The sequence below is a fragment of the Sander lucioperca genome, chromosome 12 (genome assembly GCF_008315115.2).
Source record: "Sander lucioperca isolate FBNREF2018 chromosome 12, SLUC_FBN_1.2, whole genome shotgun sequence".
NCBI lineage: Eukaryota > Metazoa > Chordata > Actinopteri > Perciformes > Percidae > Sander > Sander lucioperca.
In genome coordinates, this window is record NC_050184.1 from 29,448,242 (window position 1) to 29,469,130 (window position 20,889).

At 41.1% G+C, this 20,889-nt stretch overlaps 1 protein-coding gene and 1 long non-coding RNA gene across 7 annotated transcripts; one reads left to right on the forward strand and one right to left on the reverse strand.

Moving 5' to 3' along the window:
- Positions 1-75: 75 nt before the first annotated feature.
- LOC116062153 lies at positions 76-6,106 on the reverse strand. The gene is made up of 3 exons (XR_004107890.2): positions 6,094-6,106; positions 2,023-2,028; positions 76-484 (listed from the first exon to the last, which is right to left on the reverse strand). It is a non-coding gene; the product is annotated as an uncharacterized LOC116062153 (long non-coding RNA).
- On the forward strand, positions 2,122-20,179 carry pfkfb2a (6-phosphofructo-2-kinase/fructose-2,6-biphosphatase 2a). 6 transcript variants are annotated; one of them, XM_031316727.2, is made up of 18 exons: positions 2,122-2,299; positions 3,763-3,944; positions 4,983-5,108; positions 5,655-5,751; positions 6,019-6,085; positions 6,176-6,250; positions 6,878-6,934; positions 7,040-7,164; positions 7,824-8,031; positions 8,354-8,500; positions 8,582-8,686; positions 8,836-8,965; positions 15,028-15,090; positions 15,176-15,240; positions 15,853-15,912; positions 16,771-16,980; positions 18,962-19,031; positions 19,124-20,179. In XM_031316727.2, exons 2-17 carry the CDS (start codon positions 3,854-3,856, stop codon positions 19,013-19,015), a joined length of 1,680 nt encoding a protein of 559 aa, XP_031172587.1. In that variant the 5' UTR covers positions 2,122-2,299; positions 3,763-3,853; the 3' UTR covers positions 19,016-19,031; positions 19,124-20,179. The 6 variants fall into 6 exon arrangements, with proteins under 6 accessions (XP_031172587.1, XP_031172589.1, XP_031172586.1 ...); XM_031316729.2 differs by having other exon boundaries at positions 16,771-16,971; XM_031316726.2 differs by having other exon boundaries at positions 18,962-20,179.
- Positions 20,180-20,889: the final 710 nt, after the last annotated feature.

Consider the following 20,889-nt stretch of genomic DNA (forward strand, 5'->3'; position numbering starts at 1 on the left):
TTATTGTTACTGTGTAATCTCTAAAAGCATGGCCTTCTTACATATAAAAATATACAAAGATCCTTGCCAGTGAATTTTCAGGACTCCTTTAAATAGGTCTTGCAAGTGATCTGAAACTATTCAATCTGTGTAAGGCATTCAGGGTATGTGCAGTACATAAGAGTTTATAACTGTGACAAATGTTGGAAAGTCCTCTCCTTTTTCATATCATTTGAGAGCTGGATCCCTTTATTTGCCCGCATACTGAACATTAAGAGAGCATGACCTGATCAGGGATCTTCAGACAGTTTGTTTACCACTACTTCCTGAGTTCCAAAGGGCTACAAAATGGACAAACAATGACCAGAAGGTGCAACTCTGGAGGCAAATTATGTGGATGTGCTATTCAACCACCATGTGGACGAGGCAATATTCTCCGGTTGAGTGATTTCTGCAATTTATCTAGGAATATCTTTGGGGTACAGACTGAGTCATTGTGTTTGCACTGAGAATGATAAGCCCATTCTGACTTCAGTAGGCTACCCACCTCCGTGGCCATCTCTCTCTTGGCATCTGTCCTCTCAGAGATCCAGCTAGGAAAAGGAGCAAAAACAATGTTGTACCAGATTATCTGGTATTGACGAACATTATTTTACAAAATAAGCACATATCTTACAGACAAAGGGTTGTTTAATGTTATGGTGTATTAGTTAGACACTGTGAGGCTAGTTTCTTTTTAAGAGAATAAAGAATTGTGATTGCAATGACTTACGTGGCATATTTTCTGTATGAAATAATCTGTAGAATTAAAGAGGAGTGCCACTCAATTTTGGAATCCATGTATGTTTTTCCTCTGAAATATGTTTAAACAAATTACCTCAGTTCTACTAATTGTCGTTCTTGGATCTGGAGCAGACAAACAGTGTGATCCCACAGTTTTGTTTTTTTTTTGTGCTCAGTTGTTTTCATTGTTTTATAACTTAAAATAAAACAAGGGTCGGCAAAACATTTTAATTTGGTCCACCTTAGTACATGGTCATACAAATAATGCTCTTCCTAGGTATAACAGCAATATAACTGCATACGAACAGACATGAACTGACCAAAAGTATGTGGCCACCACAGTCCACACTATGCTTTTGGTCTAGGGATGTTCTTCTAGTTATCTTAGTTCAAATTGCTTTCAACTTTGTGGCAGTTTGGGGAAGGCCCTTTCCTGTTTCACTAATGTCTAAGGGAAATAATGTACTTTTTACTACAATGTATTTATTTAATAGCTATTGTCACTTGTTACCTTTTAGATTAACATTTTACAAACCATATAATCAGTTTATAGAATATAATACAACAGTATATCAAATTGCTAAAATGTATGTAATAATAATCCAACAATATGTATCATAAATATAACACTCTGAACGATGCTATTTTACATATAGAGCACTTTTGATATGTTAAGTACATTTTGCTGCTATGCTAACATTACTTATTTTTCATGCAGGATTTTTACTTGTAATACAAGATCTCAGTAAAGATCTCAATACTTCTTCCATCACAGGCTATAATGTGTCAAAACAAATCGAGTGTTACCCTAACAGGTGTATTTTATTTTTGCATTAATACTAGTTGGTGTTAATCAAAAGATCCAAAGTATTCCGGAGAGATGCTGGCTTTACAAGGTTTTAATTTGGAAAGCACAACCGGATGCTGCTAGGTTGACAGCGGTGATGGCTGTCACTGCCATAGACAGTACTGGCGCTTTTCCATTCATGGTACCTGCTCGACTCGCCTCGACTCTACTCGCCTTTTTTGGTTTTCCATTACGAAAAAAAGTACCTGGTACCTGCTAAAAGGTACTTTTTTTAGTACCTCCTCAGGTCACTGCCCGATGTGAGGGTTTTATATGTCTATGGATGTGAATCGAGTGCATAGATGTATAGATGTATTAGGGGCAGTGACAATGGCGAAGACATGCCCCGCCCTACTCTGCCTTACTCTGCCTCTGATTGGTTTACCCATTCTAACTCTAACCAATCTGATTACTCATGCCTAAACCTAACCAATCCAACCAACGAAGTCAACGAGTATTAGCCAATCAGAGATAGAGTAGGGCGGGTCATGCCTCTAGGACACGCAAATTTGCCACCCGTCAAGGAGGAGCTTAAACATCCGGGAAGAAGGAGTCGGTGAAAGCCTATGGTGAAAGCCAAACATATCTTGTCTTATATAGCTAATGTATTATACATCCATGAAGCCAACTGATGGCACCATTGTAACAAATAAAATATAGCGAATATTACCCGGCTCCTGCTGATTTGTGGTAAGTTTATACATTTAGGGTTTTAATCCCCCGCTTTGCTTGCTTTATTTTATTTTAAACGACACTTCTTTACGTCAAAGCAGAAGTGATTAACTTTGCTAGCTACGAGTTTACGTTACCAGACAGCTCTGCTGTGAATGTGACCGGATGACACAGTGATACAACTTATACTTAACTAGCTTGGTATTTGTGGTTTGTACCCTAACCAAAAATCTCTCATTGTGCCTTGGATAGTATAAGGGCAGGAGGGGAGGGTATATTTGGAAATCAGTAACGTTAATGAGTTAAGGCGCTAAAACTACAATGCTGTTACCGTTACAACCTGACAGATTTCCGCACGTTAGCTGCAACCTAAAACGATTGCAAATTATGCCAATAATTCACTGGTTCAAGCTTCTCCATTGTAGATATTTCCCAGATTTCTAAGTCATATACAGTCATGTGAACAAATTAGGACACCCATGCTAAAGTTGGCTAAAAAGAGGAATAAAAAAATCATCTTTAGGAAATTGATCTTAATGCCTTAATTAAAAAAATGAGGAAAAATCCAATCTTTAAGGACAGCAATTTTGTTTGTGAATGAATAATGTATCGTAAATAAATAAATGTTCTTCCTTAAAATACAGGGGGCATAAGTCAGTACACCACTATGTTAAATTCCCATAGAGGCAGGCAGATTTTTATTTTTAAAGGCCAGTTATTTCATGGATCCAGGATACTATGCATCCTGATAAAGTTCCCTATGGCCTTTGGAATTAAAATAGCCCCACATCATCACATACCCTTCACCATACCTAGAGATTGGCATGGTTTTATTTCAGTTAGCCTAATAGCTAGTTTGATTTGTATTGAGACATGATCTTATGGAAAGTACCCCATGCCAATCTCTGGTATGGTGAAGGGTATGTGATGATGTGGATTTTAATTCCAAAGGCCAAGGGAACTTTATCAGGATGCATAGTATCCTGGATCCATGAAATAACTGGCTGAATTTTTGGTTTTGTACATTTGGTTAGACAAAATAACAAGACATGTGAACCTGCCAGCTTGGGCTTTGGGAATTATGATGGGCATTTCCCATGAATGACATGTATAAAAGGCATTTCCCCACTATTTTCTCACATTTTATAGATCAAACAGCCAACAGCTAAGCTACAAAATAAGCAACAGAAAATGATAGTTGTTGTTGTTGATAGTTGCAGCCCTAAAACAAGTGAGCAAGCAATTCTTCACAGATGAAGAGAGGACCTTGTATTGTCTGATCAACTAATTTAATAACTGACTAATGATTCAAGCACTGGTGAGTTCATTATGAGCTTAGTGAGCTTGTTTCTGTAATCCCTGTATGTCTTCAGCATCTTAAAATACATGACAGAATTATCACCTTACATTGGATTAGTTGGCATTTGATGTATCACCACTCAGTATTTTGATATGATACAGCAAAGTCTTGTCCTCAACAGAGATGCTGACCTCATCTTGCCAGTGACCAGAGCTCGTCGTCCCCAGACCGGCCTAGACAGGAAAGCAGGACACGGATCAGACAGACGTGGCATGGCTGCCAGGCAGCAGAGACCTGCAGCTGCCTCAGACGGCTCAGCCGAGGTCAAAAGGACAGACTTCAGGGCCAATGAGAAGAAGTGCTGTGAGTTTGGTTTTTCCTGTGCCCTTAAGGTGAAATGTTGACTCATTATCTGAGGCACTAATCTGTTCTATAGTAATTATGTACTCCTTAACTATTACATTATTTAATGTAATGCAGTAACAATGTGCTGTGAATTGTAAACTTGTTCTCCTGATTACATTTCCTGCTCTGTTGACCACGAGTAAAGAAAAGTGATAAGGTTCCAGCAGGCACTGATTTGGTAAATGTCAACTTTGACGCACCTGCCATTATTAGTATATGTATACAGTGTGTGGGTGTATTTGTAAAACAGGTACTACAACACACACTGCACCCTTTGAAGCATAGTAATACTGCAATGAGAAAGGTCAACATTAGAGTCAGCCGGTAAAAATGTCATTGAGCTCGACTTTGTTTTAATTTCACAGTCAGACTTTGAGGAATCGTTCATCAGGAAGGTGAAATGATTCCATCGATATGTGTTGCATGCAATACCATTCCTATTGCAGGTGTCTGTATGTAGAATCTCGAGTCAAATCTTGTCTCGCCACGTCTTTCTTTTGATAGATTTGTTTCCCCTGAGCTTGGATAGTCTTTTGAGCACACTGAAAAGAAAAGGGAGAAAGGAATTCTGTAGAAATATTTTCCATTTCATGTTCCAGCCAACAAGGTTACACTGGGTTATTAAACTGGGTTGCTAAGCAGCAGGTCTTTAAGAAACATTAAACAACAGTCGTGAGATGTCGATGGTATGAGGGAAATGAACACTGCAGGGGTGACATTGGATTATTTCATAACCCTCCCTCTCCTTGCTGTCAGTAAATACTGTACATGTGTGTGTGTGTGTATACAGTATGCATATCTGCCCTATTATTACAACCATGACATTTTAGGGCAAGTTTAAAGTAAAGTGAAGGTAATTGTTAAACACTTAACAGTTTGTGAACGATCATAAAATATTGTTGTATGCTTAATAACTAAAATCTCTGGTTTTGTGTGTGTGTGTGTGTGTGTGTGTGTGTGTGTGTGTGTGTGTGTGTGTGTGTGTGAAAACTGCAGCTTGGGCCTCCTACATGACCAATTCTCCAACTGTGATAGTGATGATTGGGTTGCCTGCTAGAGGGAAAACCTACATGTCCAAGAAGCTGACACGCTACCTCAACTGGATTGGAGTGCCAACTAAGGGTCAGTACAGAAGCAATACATGTTTTTAGTTTTATGCATGAACGCTTGATCCGCCCATGGGAAATGCAACCAATAAAAAAAAAAAAAAACACAGTGCCTCTGTGAAATATCACAGTGACTGTAAAATGAAAGTATTGTTATTTTTGGAGGGGACACTGTATGTATTCAGTGCAGATATGCCTCTGCAAGTAGCTTAAATTTAGGAAGGCACCATAATAAATAGTTCCTTTATGAAGACTCTAATGGCATTCAGAGGTATTACCTTACTGGAAATCTTGTGCTTAAGGCAATGCTGTGTTCATTTATAGTTATATTTATGTCACCACTTCCTATGAGCTGGCTCTGTTTGTAGTTTATGTTTTCACCCAAATGGAATGCAGGAAATACTGGTTTGGCAGACTCAGTTGAGATGAAGGCCTCGACACAGTGATCGTTTTTACTGCTTTGCATGTCTTTCTCTAACTCTCTCTCTCTCTCTCTCTCTCTCCCTCTCTCTCTCTCTCTCTCTCTCTCTCTCTCTCTCTCTCCCCCCTGGTTTCCTTACAGTATTTAACCTTGGAGTTTATAGGAGAGAAGCAGTGCAGTCATACAAGTCGTATGACTTCTTCAGACATGACAATAAAGAAGCAATGCAAATTAGAAAGTAAGAGAGTTTCTTTTTGTGTTGACCTCCTTTGCTGCAGTAGATTGACTCCTTCCCCCCTCATTCGTCCCTCTGCATGTGTTACAGGGTCGTGATTACTACACCCAATTAAAACACCTGATCACTTTTCCATGCAAATGCCTCTGTTGACTGCATGGTGTTTGTTTAACAAATGGGGCTACAATTATTACAGCACATTATGTCTTTTAAGTTACATTTAAAAGCTAGTTTATTTTCTGATCAATTTTCTCATTATGTTTTCCACAGACAGTTTGCTCTGGTGGCACTGGAGGATGTCAAGGCCTATCTTGATGAGGAGGGAGGCCAGATCGCTGTGAGCACACAAAAACACTGAACAGGGCATCTGTTTACGCTGTTAATAGATATTAATTGTCATTTGATTTGGTCTTGTGTTGTCTGTCAGGTTTTTGATGCCACCAACACCACCAGAGAGAGGAGGGACCTCATCCTTAATTTTGCAAAGGATAATTCATACAAGGTCAGCATGACATTGATGAATCAATTATTTAAGCCCAGTATATTTTCACTAGAGCCCGACCGATAAAGGATTCTTCAGGCCGAAATCCATACAAATATTTGGTGATTTAAAAATCCGATATTCCGGTATATCGGCCGATATATGTTTAAAAGAAAATAATCCAGAAACGCGTAACAAAACATAAACAGATTTCCCTAACATTAGTTATTTGTAGTTATTTTTGAGTCCTCACTAAAATAATATGATAATGCAGTTTAAAAATAAACTTGTTTGTTTTATTGTCACAACAGAACAGAGGAACATCAAAATATATTAAAGTTCTGATAAATAAAATGTATAAAAATACAAACTTAAGATATGAAACTTAAAGGGTTAAACACAAGTGTTGCCAACAGGGACGTTGTAGAGCACCCTCTGGTGGACAAACTATGCAACGCCAACACTCAGAACATGGTTGAAGGGGGTTTCATCCGTTTTTATTTTATTTTTTAAATATTCATTTATCGGCCATTATAAATGCCGATACCGATAGTTTGGAAAATGCCTAATATTGGCCCGCCGATATATCGGTCGGGCTCTAATTTTCACATGATTTCTGAATTTCTAATGATTGACGTCTTTTGTTAGGTGTTTTTTGTTGAATCAATATGTGACGATCCAGATGTCATCGCTACAAATATCCTGGTAAATTATGCTGTTATGCTTTTAAACTTAATTACAAGCACAGGTTTGTCCTTGAATTGTGAGATGTCATGGTGAATCATCTCTACAAATGTCTCTTTCACAAAGGATGTGAAGGTGTCCAGCCCAGATTACCCTGAGAGGGACAGAGAAAGTGTCATGGAGGACTTTCTGAAGAGAATAGAATGTTATAAAGTGACATACCAACCTTTGGATCCGGATGAACACGACAAGTAAGAAGTCATTTTGTTAAGGAGTTACACTACGAGTTGCTTTTCTTTTACTTTTTGCCTTGAAATTGATTAATGCTTCTCAACACATTACCAGTCATTTACCAGGCCTTGTAGATGATGGGCTTTGTGTTGGTAGGAACATGTGCTTGCAGAAACTGTTCAGCAGGAAACAGCTCATTTTCAATCCAGTTCCGGTTCTCTGCTATTTAATGGGTTTTGATTTGTGTAGCTGATATACGGTAAATCCAAAAGTAGTAGTAATTGTTAGTCCGAAATTTAGCTCATGCGATTCCAGAAAAAACTACTGAATCAGAGACTGTCTGTGATTTGTTTGATTTCTTTATAAATGAACTGATAATATTTGTAGATGCAAAACCACATTATACATGTCTTAATACGTGTATTCAAAAAGTTAGCAACCTAACCGAGAATAGTCACACATACTTCATTTTGTTGATCTTTGTTTGAAGAGACAAGGGATATTTGTTGGCCTTCTTGAACCTTGTCGCTGGTAATGACACAGAAGAAATATCAGGATATTTAGACTACCCCAAAAGTACAAGATATGCCTTCCCTACCCTTGAGTCACTAGTCAAGGTCTTCAGTTGCTGTGTGTATTGACTCACTTTGTGTTGTCCTCTTTTCGCTCTGACTCACAGCAACCTGTCCTTCATCCAGGTCATCAACGTCGGCCGTCGTTTCTTGGTCAACAGGGTGCAGGACTACATCCAAAGTAAAATAGTGTACTACCTCATGAACATCCACGTACACTCCCACTCCATCTACCTCTGTCGGCACGGAGAGAGCCATTACAATGTGGAGGGACGCATCGGGGGAGACTCTGAACTGTCAGAGCGAGGGAAACAGGTGCTCTTACAAATTAATCTCATTCTTACATTTGTAAACTCAATAAAGATGGCAGCATCTCCAAACTTCTTAAAGGAAGTGTTTGACATTTTGGGGAATGCACTTATTTGATACCACGTTGTAGTAACAATAACACATTGTTTACACATTTTCTAGCATGAATCCAGTTACTGTAGATGGCGCGAATGAAATCCTGCTGCTACAAATCAGCAGATTTTAGAGGCCATTATGGGAAGAATTACTGGGCACACGGTGTAACTTCTGTTTTGTGTTTTGGTGTCAATTCTACAGCATAAATGTTTCTTTTGTGTGTTGTCTTCAGTTTTCAGCAGCACTGAAGGGTTTTGTGGAAGAGCACCGTCTGTCAGACCTGAAAGTTTGGACGAGCCAGCTGAGACGCACCATTCAGACGGCAGAGGAGCTGGGAGTTCCCTACGAGCAGTGGAAGATCCTTAATGAAATAGATGCTGTACGTCCTCCGACGTATACCTGAAGAGACAGACACACACTGTGAGGGTGTTTTGAGTGTTTTTATTACTTTGTGTTTCAGGGAGTGTGTGAAGAAATGTCCTATGAAATGATTAAGGAAACATACCCAGAGGAGTTTGCCATGAGGGACCAGGACAAGTACCATTACCGCTACCCTGGAGGAGAGGTAAAAGCCTTCGCTTTCCCTTTTTATTGTACCTGTTAGGGTCTGTTATGCTTTTGGCCATTGTGCTGCTGTTTTTTTTTGATAATAAATTGGAAAACAATCTTCTACAAAATCAAACAGAACTGAATTGCATGTACCTTTGGCTCTAGTCCTACCAGGACCTGGTTCAGCGACTGGAGCCAGTCATCATGGAGCTGGAGCGACAGGGCAACGTGCTGGTCATCTGTCATCAGGCCGTCATGCGCTGCTTGCTCGCCTATTTCCTCGACAAGAGCGCAGGTTACATACACAAACAGAAACATGATACATGCCTAGACAAAAGCCTCACATTATGTAGACATATTTACAGTATACTGCTTTTTTTTTTTTTTACCATTTATCTAAAACTTAATAAATATGATAATTTCACTTAAGTGAAACATATAACAGTGCTTAAACCAAAGAGCTTAGTGAAGTAATTCAAGGTCATATTGTTCCCCTGTGTCAGTGTCAGATTAAACTGATTGTTTTTGCAGAGGCTGTTGAAGACACACTGGAGAGATATTCAAAAACCACATGAAAAACCGATATATCAAAACCTAAATGAGACAGTAAAGCATCTGCATTTATGATACAAAGCTAACTAAATACAAAATGCTCCACTCCAGTCAGCAGATGTCCAGAAAAAGACAGAAAAAAAGAAATTGGCAAAGTGTAGCTTCAATGTTTGAGTGGTACTTCATGATGAACAAAACGGGTAAAAGGGCTCTGTTTTGTTGGTGTGAAGAAGACATGCAACACAACAACATGTAGGCATTTTTGTGACCATGAGACTGAGAGGTGTTTGTATTTTGTAAAAAAAAAAAATTACAAAAAAATGACACAACTGCACAAGACACATCCAATGTGGAAATCCTAAAGTGCTCATATTATGGTCATTTTCAGGTTCATAATTGTTTTTAGAGGTTGTACGTGAATTATAACGAGCATTATAACGTGTGTTACAAAGTGACGCACGTTCGTCACGGAAGTAAAGGCTGGACTATAATAGAGCTGTTTGGAGCAGTTTGTGAACAGTGTTTTCTGTTGGAGATGGTAAGTCACTTTGTAAACCTATAACATGCACAAACAAGATATATAACACAATAAAGGAAAGGGGAAAAGCCAAAAAGCATAATATGAGCACTTTAACGAACGCATGCACAGTACAGTAACAAAATTGTTGCAAAATAGTCACACAAACTTTGGTGCTTTTATGCTAATCAAACTGGTTGGTTGTAATTTGGTAGGCTTCATCTGATGTTAGTGGGTGTTGTATCACCCACCAGGTGGTGCCCTAAGCTCCAGGCCAAAGCAGACCCTCTCAGCTATACCCAGAGCATTTGGCTCGACCCAAACAAAGAACTATTACAGACTACAAAGAGTCTTATTTACAGATTAATCAAACTTTGAACTTCACAGTTGTGACTTGAGCGACATGAGCTACACATGACCAGATGAGGGGAAGAAGAGCTGTATTCAGCATTTTAAAGAAAGACAATGACATTGATCAGGCATTGAACCTCAAACATACAGTGCCAGCAGCACTCTGAATGTGATGTCTAAAGACTCAGAAAGGGTAACTCTGTGTAAAATTCTGTAGATCCATCCATCTTCGTCCGCTTATCCGGTCTCGGGTCACGGGGGTAGCAGCTCCAGCAGGGGACCCCAAACTTCCCTTTCCCGAGCCACATTAACCAGCTCCGACTGGGGGATCCCGAGGCGTTCCCAGACCAGGTTGGAGATATAATCCCTCCACCTAGTCCTGGGTCTTCCCCGAGGGCTCCTCCCAGCTGGACGTGCCTGGAACACCTCCCTAGGGAGGCGCCCAAGGGGCATCCTTACCAGATGCCCGAACCACCTCAACTGGCTCCTTTCGACGCGAAGGAGCAGCGGATCTCGTTCTTTCGGTCATGACCCAACCTTCATGACCATAGGTGAGGGTAGGAACGAAAACTGACCGGTAGATCGAGAGCTTTGCCTTCTGGCTCAGCTCTCTTTTCGTCACAACGGTGCGATAAATTGAATGTAATACCGCACCCGCTACGCCGATTCTCCGACCAATCTCCCGCTCCATTCTTCCCTCACTCGCGAACAAGACTCCAAGGTACTTGAACTCCTTCACTTGGGGTAAGGACTCATTCCCTACCTGGAGAAGCCACTCCATCGGTTTCCTGCTGAGAACCATGGCCTCCGATTTAGAGGTGCTGATCCTCATCCCAGCCGCTTCACACTCGGCTGCGAACCGATCCAGTGAGTGCTGAAGGTCACAGGCCGATGATGCCATCAGGACCACATCATCCGCAAAAAGCAGCGATGAGATCCCCAGCCCACCGAACTGCAACCCCTCTCCACCCCGACTACGCCTCGATATCCTGTCCATAAATACTACAAACAGGATTGGTGACAAAGCGCAGCCCTGGCGGAGGCCAACTCTCACCTGAAACGAGTCCGACTTACTGCCGAGAACCCGGACACAGCTCTCGCTTTGGTTGTACAGAGATTGGATGGCCCTGAGAAGGGACCCCCTCACCCCATACTCCCGCAGCACCTCCCACAGTATCTCCCGGGGGACCCGGTCATAGTGTAGTGGAAGTTTTTCTTGTTAGCAGCAGGAGTGCATATCAAAAACACCAGATGAAACAAATAAGGACGATTTGAGGATTAAACCAAAGTTTGGTCTTTGAGTATTTATTTACATTTGCAAATGCAGAGAAAACTGTTTCACAAGTACTCATGGCACATCTGAAAGGGTCTTCTGACCCAGCTAGAAAACCATACATCTATATAGTAAGAACTCACTTAAACCACCCGCCTCCAGGATAAGTTTAGCAGCTACGCAGATGAAAAAACACCATAAACAGTCACAATGACTTTACAACCTTTCCCCTCTCATCCTGCTCTCTACTTAGCCTAAACACCTGTTAAAGCAAGAGACAGAAGGAGATACAGTTCAAAATGTTATGGCCCTTTTCCTCCTTATCTGCTAAAGGTAAACAGTAGGAACGCTGAGTTCCAAAAAGAGAAGGATATTCTCAACTAGGCCAGAGTTTATGATGCCAGTTGCTTCTTCTCTTGGAGTCTCTAAGTCTATAACAAAATTAAAGATTATTAGGAAACTCCTGTAAAGTATATAAGAGAATCTTGTAAGATATCAAACTATAATGTTAAAATAAAATTCCCATTACAATAGGCCTTCTCCAGATCCACAAAGCACATGTAGACCGGTTGGGCATACTCCCAGGCTCCCTCCAGGATCCTTGCGAGAGTAAAGATCTGGTCTGTTGTTCCACGACCAGGACGGAATCCGCATTGTTCCTCTTCAACCTGAGGTTCGACTATCAACCGAACCCTCCTTTCCAGCACCTTGGAGAAGACTTTACCAGGGAGGCTGAGAAGTGTGATACCCCTATAATTGGCACACACCCTCTGGTCCCCCTTTTTGAAAAGGGGAACCACCACCCCGGTCTGCCACTCCTTAGGCACCGTCCCAGACTTCCACGCAATGTTGAAGAGGCGTGTCAACCAAGATAACCCCTCCACACCCAGAGCTTTAAGCATTTCTGGACGGATCTCATCAATCCCTGGGGCTTTGCCACTGTGGAGTTGTTTAACTACCTCAGCAACTTCCACCAGGGAAATTGACGACAATCCCCCATCATCCTCCAGCTCTGCCTCTACCATAGAGGGCGTATTAGTCGGATTTAGGAGTTCCTCAAAGTGCTCCTTCCACCGCCCTATTACCTCCTCAGTTGAGGTCAACAGCGTCCCATCCTTACTGTACACAGCTTGGATGGTTCCCCGCTTCCCCCTCCTGAGGTGGCGAACGGTTTTCCAGAAGCACCTTGGTGCCGACCGAAAGTCCTTCTCCATGTCTTCTCCGAACTTCTCCCACACTCGCTGCTTTGCCTCTTTCACGGCAGAGGCTGCAGCCCTTCGGGCCCTTCGGTACCTTGCCACTGCCTCCGGAGTCCTCTGGGATAACATATCCCGGAAAGACTCCTTCTTCAGTCGGACTGCTTCCCTGACCACCGGTGTCCACCACGGTGTTCGTGGGTTACCGCCCCTTGAGGCACCTAAGACCCTAAGACCACAGCTCCTCGCCGCAGCTTCAGCAATGGAAACTTTGAACATTGTCCACTCGGGTTCAATGCCTCCAGCCTCCACAGGGATGCACGAAAAGCTCTGCCGGAGGTGTGAGTTGAAAGTCTGTCGGACAGGAGCCTCCTCCAGACGTTCCCAATTTACCCGCACTACCCGTTTGGGCTTACCAGGTCTGTCCAGAGTCTTCCCCCACCCCCTAACCCAACTCACCACCAGATGGTGATCGGTTGACAGCTCTGCCCCTCTCTTCTTCTTCTTCTCCCGAGTGTCCAAAACATACGGCCTCAGATCAGATGAAACGATTATAAAATCGATCATTGACCTTTGGCCTAGGGTGCTCTGGTACCAAGTACACTTATGAGCATCCCTATGTTCGAACATGGTGTTCGTTATAGACAATCCATGACTAGCACAGAAGTCCAACAACAAACAACCACTCTGGTTTAGATCAGGGAGGCCGTTCCTCCGAATCACGCCTCTCCATGTGTCTCCATCATTGCCCACGTGCGCGTTGAAGTCCCCCAGCAGAACTATGGAGTCCCCCACTGGAGCCCCATACAGGACTCCACTCAAGGTCTCCAAGAAGGCCGAATACTCCGAACTCTTGTTTGGTGCATATGCACAAACAACAGTCAGAGTTTTCCCCCCCACAACCCGCAGGCGTAGGGAGGCGACCCTCTCGTCCACCGGGGTAAACTCCAACGTAGCAGCGCTCAGCCGGGGGCTTGTGAGTATCCCCACACCCGCCCAGCGCCTCACACCCTGGGCAACTCCGGAGAAGAAAAGAGTCCAACCCCTATCCAGGAGTATGGTTCCAGAACCGAGACTGTGCGTAGAGGTAAGCCCCACCAGATCTAACCGGTAGCGCTCCACCTCCCGCACCAGTTCCGGCTCCTTCCCCCACAGAGAGGTGACATTCCACGTCCCCAGAGCCAGCGTCTGCTGCCCGGGTCTGGTCTGTCGAGGCCCCTGACCTTCACTGCCACCCATGTGGCAGCGCACCCGACCCCAGCGGTTCCTCCCACAGATGGTGGGCCCATGGGATGGAGAGATGGATGCCACGTAGCTTTTTCGGGCTGTGCCCGGCCGGGCTCCGTGGCAAACCCGGCCACCAGACGCTCGCTGACGAGCCCTCCATCTGGGCCTGGCTCCAGACGGGGGCCCCGGGCTTCCTCCGGGCAGGGTCACTCCATCTCTTCCTCAGTCACTCATAGGGTTTTTGAACCATTCTTTGTCTGGCCCCTCACCTGAGACCACTTTGCCTTGGGAGACCCTACCAGGAGCACAAAGCTCCAGACAACACAGCCCTCAGGTTCATAGGGACACACAAACCTCTCCACCACGATAAGGTGATGGTTCCAGGAGAGACATTTTTTTTAGGACACTATTTATACATTTTTCCCAATTAAACAAAACAGTATTGACAACAGCATATATATAAACAACAGCAATGACAAAAAATAAAAATGCAAAAAGATAGACAGATTGCAGACTCCCCATGTTGAGAGTAACAAAGTCCATTCATATATTTTAATGACCGAACAAGCCTATCATATTGCAGTGGACCCTTTATATCATAAATATTTAGGTATGGGAGTGTACCGCAAAGATTCAAGGATCAAGGCAAAAAAAATATAATTAAAATATAACAAACAGTATCCTGTAGCCTTCCAACTAATGAGGAATACTCGTCAAGCTAACAATGAAGCAAATGCTATAGCACTTGATGACATAAATTCCGGGTGGATTGCAAATACTAACATATCTTCTTTGCCTTTGGAGAACTGTGTGATCTCTAGTTAAGTTATAGGGTTGACATTTCAGTCTATGAAAAATGATGGTATAATGGATTAAATAAAGCATATGTATAAATGTGTGGAAATAGGAACAAAGTGAAAAATAACAAACCTGTTAGAGTGGAAAATGCTGCTCAAATCCATCATTAGGCATGGACAGATGGAGGGTTTCGTCATCTGTCAGCAGAGAAAGTGGTCACGTCTGCGGTATCTGTTTAAAGTCTCAACCTCAGTTTGATGACTGCAGAAACCAAACAGTGTTGGTGTAGCTCCGACTGGCATTTCATCCCATTGCACCCCCGTATTGGACATGTAGAAGTGCAGTCATAATACAGCTTCATGTACTGTCCCAAACATTTGAGAAAAACGCAAACATGAATAGCACCGAAAGTCTTAAGTTTTTTTTTTTGTTTGTTTGCACAGATGATCTACCCTACTTGAAGTGTCCCCTGCACACTGTCCTAAAACTCACTCCTGTGGCTTATGGTAAGTCACTTCGCTGCCCATAAGTCAATAAATGTCTTTATTTGTTGGGTTGTGACGTATTTTTTCTCCTGTCTCTCTGTTTTAGGTTGTAAAGTGGACATGTTTGACCTGAAGGTGGAGGCTGTCAACACTCACAGGGACAGACCATTGGTAAGCTTGTGACCTTTTTATTATGTTCTGTCACAAACTTTTCCTGAAGTTGTCACTGTCAACTAAAATTTTAGTGTAGGGCATGGGCCCAGTGCATGCAGTCTGTAGGATCAGTCACCCCTCCTACGCTGATGACTGGAAAAACCGCTCTAAACCACGGCTATATTTAAGAATTCAAACTCAAATTACACACTTCTGTTTCTTATTCTGCTTTCAGGAGCTAGATATACAGTCTTCTCTTCAAAGTCCTCGTGATAGAGACATATGCATGCTCATTCTTTGTGTTTTATAAATCTCTTTTCTAAGGGGCTGGTAGGCAGATTTTATTACCTTCAGACAGAGCCAGGTTAGCTGTTTCCCTCCCCGTTTCCAGTCTTTATGCTCTAAGCTTAGCAGGCAGACAGATATGAGATTAATCGATCCTCTCCAAGATTTGGCAAGAAAATGAATAAAAAAAACTATGACTAGATTTAATTACTTATTCGCATACCAATACCCCTCTCCTCTCTGCTCAATCGGTCAATAGTGCTCATATACAAAGAGACTTGTGCCTCACAATGAAGGATGATCATTTTGAAAGTGTTTTTGGCTATTTTTATGCATTTTTTATAGACAGGGAGAGATGCAACGAAGGTCTCCACCGGATTCGAACCAGGGACGTACAGGTTCATGGTCAGTGTCTCAACCCCAAAGCTACGGGAGCACTGCCCCCACAGTTGCAGAATAAAATGAAAAAAACCCCATAAAAACAGGGAAATGAAATAATGCCTCCAATGTAACTAAAGATAATTATAAAATGAACACTGCTTTATTATTAGAATCCATATTCACCTCATCATATCCCCCTTGGCTCTCTCTAGGAACCATTAGTTAGCATTGACTGAAGGATGTGTGAGGTATGCTCATTTTCAACACAAGATCTGTTTTTACAAATACCAGTGTATGTGTGGAAAGTGGCATACTGTACTGTATGCATGGTTTGTGTGCATATACATCATTTTTACATCTGTCCCCTGGACATTTCAAACTCCATTCCCCAACAGTGAACTTCGACTGAGTGACATTAGAAGAAGAGAATACATACTTTATTGATCCCCCAAGGGGAAATTACATTTTTGTACTCTGTTGTTATATTTAGTCAGGGAATCCAAATGACACATTCAGTGCCTTTTGTCTTTATTTCCTAATGAGCCAGCTTCATATATGTTTCCAGGTTGTAGAGTTTGTGCTAAAGACTGCCCAGTGTTTCAACCAAAAGTCCTAGACAGAGTGGGTGTTAACACATACACACATTTATGGAGAAACCTCTTGTTAAATGGGGTGAGATATATCCTGTCTGCTGAGACCAACATAACAATGACTTTTATATGTATGGCTGTTTGTCTCAGCGGTTGTTTTTCTTTCTTCGCCCTCTCACAGTCACTTACACAGGACTGATTTCAGACCTTCAGTAGGAGAGGTTTGATTAATGAAACAATAAAAAGCATGTGTTAATCAGCCCACCTTGTCTGTCTGTTCTTCACTGACCAGAATAAAGTCAATACAGATGCTGTGCCGCCAGCTTTCCTCCGACGGAACAGCTTCACTCCGTTGTCCAGCCAAGACCAGATTAAACGACCTCGTCTTTACAGCATGGGCAACCCTCCACAGGCACGCATGTCCCAGGCCCCCACTTTACCCAGCATGCAATTCTCGGAGGTGTCTGAGGGCGCAGAGCTGCTACAAAGCAAGGACAATCTAGTGAGTATTACTGTATATATTAGAGGTTTAAAGATGTTGTAATTATGGATGTAATGATCCGATACTAATATACAGACTCAAATAGCTTCTATTGTATGTTTATATAACAAATACGTATATACTGGAATTTTGTATAGTAGTAAGTGTGTAGTTGAAAAGTTTAGACCAATTTGTAGCAGTGTAAATAACAAAACTTACATCAAAGCAATATCTGTGTCATTTTTTATTCTGCTGTCCATTTTTCCTTTTCAGACATAAAGACGACAGGAACTTAATACTTTAATAAATACTAATCAGACCGTCTCACATGGAAATCAGCATTTCCTAAAAGTACTGTGGAGAATTGCAGGGGTAAATCAATGTTTAGTATGCCAATGTTTTGTGAAGCTCGGTCCAGGAAGGTCTTATGACCAGGCCCTCCCACAGTGAGAGTATAAGCCAGTGGTTGGCTTCCTGAAGCCTACACTGTCGCCAACATTTTATATCTCCCACATCAATATGCACCTTCTGTTTCGGTGTAATAAATAATCTAAAGACTAAGACACTTCCAGCCAAGCTTCCTCCATATGTGGGAGTTGGTATATTTCCACTAAAAATGTACATACATCAAGCCAGACCCCGTATGATATAGTAAGATTACCCTCTTTTTTTTCCACCCATCTTTAATGTATTTTGTAGAGATTTTTTTTTCAAAAGGGCTTTATAGATTTTATATACTATTTGAATCTTTCTGGTAGGCAGCAATAAATATCTTTAGTATGGGATCGTTAAAAGTCTGTTTCATTTTTAATTAGTCAGTTATGTTCTTAATGATAATGTATCTGCAGGTATCTATATAAAAATCAGATTTTTCAAGACCATATTCTTTCCTCAGGCTCTCAAAGTCTTTTAGTTGTCTCTTTTCTGTAAGCGAATAAAATTGTGTTATTCCTTTTGAGATCCACATTTAAATCTATAGTCCATTTTATTAGGGTGGAAACCATGGTCATAAGACACACCAATGAATTATTTGCAATTTGCGGCCCAGTTTATGTATACTCCTCTTTCAACATATTCCAGATTTTCACCCATGGGTTTGCATCGCATCGTTAAGCCATGATAGATATATATTTTTTTACAAAGTTAATGTTAGGATAGTTATTTATCAAAGAATGGACAAAATCACTGGAGTTTTCTTAGTAGCAATGTTTAAGTAAAGCCTGATGTTGCCTTACACATAAAAGAATGATCCCAGTCACTTCCACACAGTGAGGCATAACATTTATTAATTTATCAGATTTATCGGATTGGTACTCGGCATCGGTCGATACCCAAAGCCCAGGTATCAGTACCAATATTGGTGCGTCCCTAGTTGTAAATGGGGGGAAAAGTTCATAAATAATTAGGAAACTGTCTGAAGGCTGTAGATAAATAACTATATGTGTGCCAAGACCCACAAAAATGGGAAAACTATGGAGCTAAAAATGAAAGCAAGTAAAATATAAATAGTAAGAGTAAAAAATTTGGAGGTAGAGCATAAAGCTTTACGTTTCTTTGTTACACTCCATACATATTTGAATTAACTGTATTATTAATCGGATGTATTTAGCTATATTTTTGACAAGATGACCTTTTTCTGCCGTTTGACCGTTTCCGTGCTCTGTATATTGAGATGTGTTACTTCAGAGATCAGAGCCCTACAAAATCTCAGAGATGTAGTTTCATGTTTTTCAGTAAACAGGTGTTTAGAACAAACAGATATGCCCTTCACAAACATCTTGGATGTGATTTTTGCCTGTGTTGTTGCTCACAAAGTGACTTTTCTTGAAGTGCCTGTTAAAAAAAAAAAAAAAAGGGTAATGGGAGTGTTTCCCTCTGGCTGGTGAGTTTAGATTTTAGTATTAGCTAAAGTTCAGTCAGCGCCAGTCAAAACAAACGCCTCATTCCTCTGTTGATTTGGTGTTTTTCTTAATGCCGTCTCCCTTTCCTTTGTACCCTGCAGGACTCTGTAAACTGTTTCAGTGCACCAGACGCAGACGAATGTGTTCGGAGTTAAAGAAGCACAGAAAGAGGTATTTTCAGCCTTTTCCTCTCGTCTATCATGTGGAACATCTGTACTCCTGACCTCAGATATCTCACACCTTTGTTTTGCCATTTATCACAGGCTTTTCTCCACATGGATGTATCACCAGTTCTGAGGACCAGCAGTATAATCCCCAGCTGCTTCAGCCATTACATTCTTAACCACTGTATTACACACCTTATCTTTTTAACCCTATATGTGTTTATTCTTAGTTTTTTGTTGAATAGGTTATGTGTGTTAGTGAGTGTTTGCACATACATGCATACATACATACATGAATGAACTAAAAAGCCTTCATATCTAGATTTATAGTAATGTGGTTTTTTTGTAGTAAGTAGAGACTCTTAAAACCCGTCCATTAGTTCCTAGCACACTCCACATACTGTAGTCTACAGTCATATTATGCTGCATTAGATATAGCACATATATTCACTCATTCATTTAAGTTACCTATTTAAACATTCCCAGGTAATGTGCATCCTTCCATGGGTGGTTCTGACAAGATGTAGTCATAATTTAATTTTGAAATGTAATTTTTTGCAGTGGGCAGACACAAACTGTGAAAAGTAATGAAATGTTTTGTCTAGCCCTACAAAAAGGACATCAGCTACTGTGCTATTTTTTACTCTGTGACAATGATTCTGTTCTTCTCTTAAATGATGCCTACAGTAACTGTATGTTTTGCCTTCTACTGAAATACCTACTGTGATAATGTAAAGCTGATCACATTTGAACTCAAAAAAATGTATGCAAATATTTCAAAATGCTCATGACTTTTAATGCATTTTAGTTTCTTCATAAGGAAAAGCAAATTGTGTACCCCTGAAACAACAAAGATACTGTTTAAGTACCAGCTTCATAGTAACCAAATGTTTAGTATTCACATGATTTTGATATCAGCAATAAATCTATTATATATTTGTGAAAAGTGCCTTTATTTAAGGGACTACAAGGGACTATAAGGTTGTGACAATAGTAATCAACAGTATTATTATATAATATAATCTGCAAAAGTATGTTTCACCTGAATTGAATGATTGGCAATATATTTGGATGTCTTAAAAATAGCTGTAATGTTTTATTGCACACTGTGCCGTGCACGTTTCATGTAATAAAGTTAATTTAATGCGTTTTTTACATTGACTTCTGTTTTGTTTTTTACCAGAGTTTTAAAAATATTTGACCTCAGGATAGCCGTTTAGTTTGGCGAAGAAGTTTGTGTGTGTGTGTGTGTGTGTGTGTGTGTGTGAGCTCACTGGGAGTAGCCTTCCTGTTTGCTAAACTTCATGTCCCTAAAGGAGCCAGACACACAAACATCACCAGAGCATAAAAGCCAGAGTGAATTCTCAGCGTATATTTCACACGTCTTCCAAAGTCAAATCTAGATTTGTGAATTAAACTGTCATGGATATAAATTATTTGACGTCATGAGCATGTAATATTTCATTTATTCTTAAAGTGGATGAGACAGAAATGATGCAACTCATGCAACTCTCACAGTCCATTCTGTTTGTAATGATGATAAGATGCTCTCAGATTTACATAATCTAATTGCTCCAACAACACTGACATACAGTTTTGTTGTTTTGAGTCACTCCTGAGCTTTGTACAAAATACACACTCGCACACAAAGCTCTGTGTGGTACGTTAAGTTCTGAATTAGGAGTTATTGCTCTGCCCACTGAGTGTTTAAACGTACATAACGAATATGATTTACTTTCATGAGCTGCAGAGTGAGTCATCAGGGAAACCGAGAAGGAAAGGGTCAGGTTGTGTTTCAGAGAATTTAATCTGCAAGTTGCTTTGACGCCTGAAATGATCCTGAAATGAGTAGATTCCAGATAAAA

Bases quoted from the DNA above. Each gene is read 5' to 3' on its own strand.
- pfkfb2a (XM_031316726.2), top strand. From the start codon at position 3,854: ATGGCTGCCAGGCAGCAGAGACCTGCAGCTGCCTCAGACGGCTCAGCC. The intron at 15,241-15,852 runs GTAAGCTTGTGA...CATTTTTTATAG, and splicing joins CTCACAGGGACAGACCATTG to ACAGGGAGAGATGCAACGAA. The intron at 15,913-16,770 runs GTCAGTGTCTCA...TTCACTGACCAG, and splicing joins CAGGGACGTACAGGTTCATG to AATAAAGTCAATACAGATGC.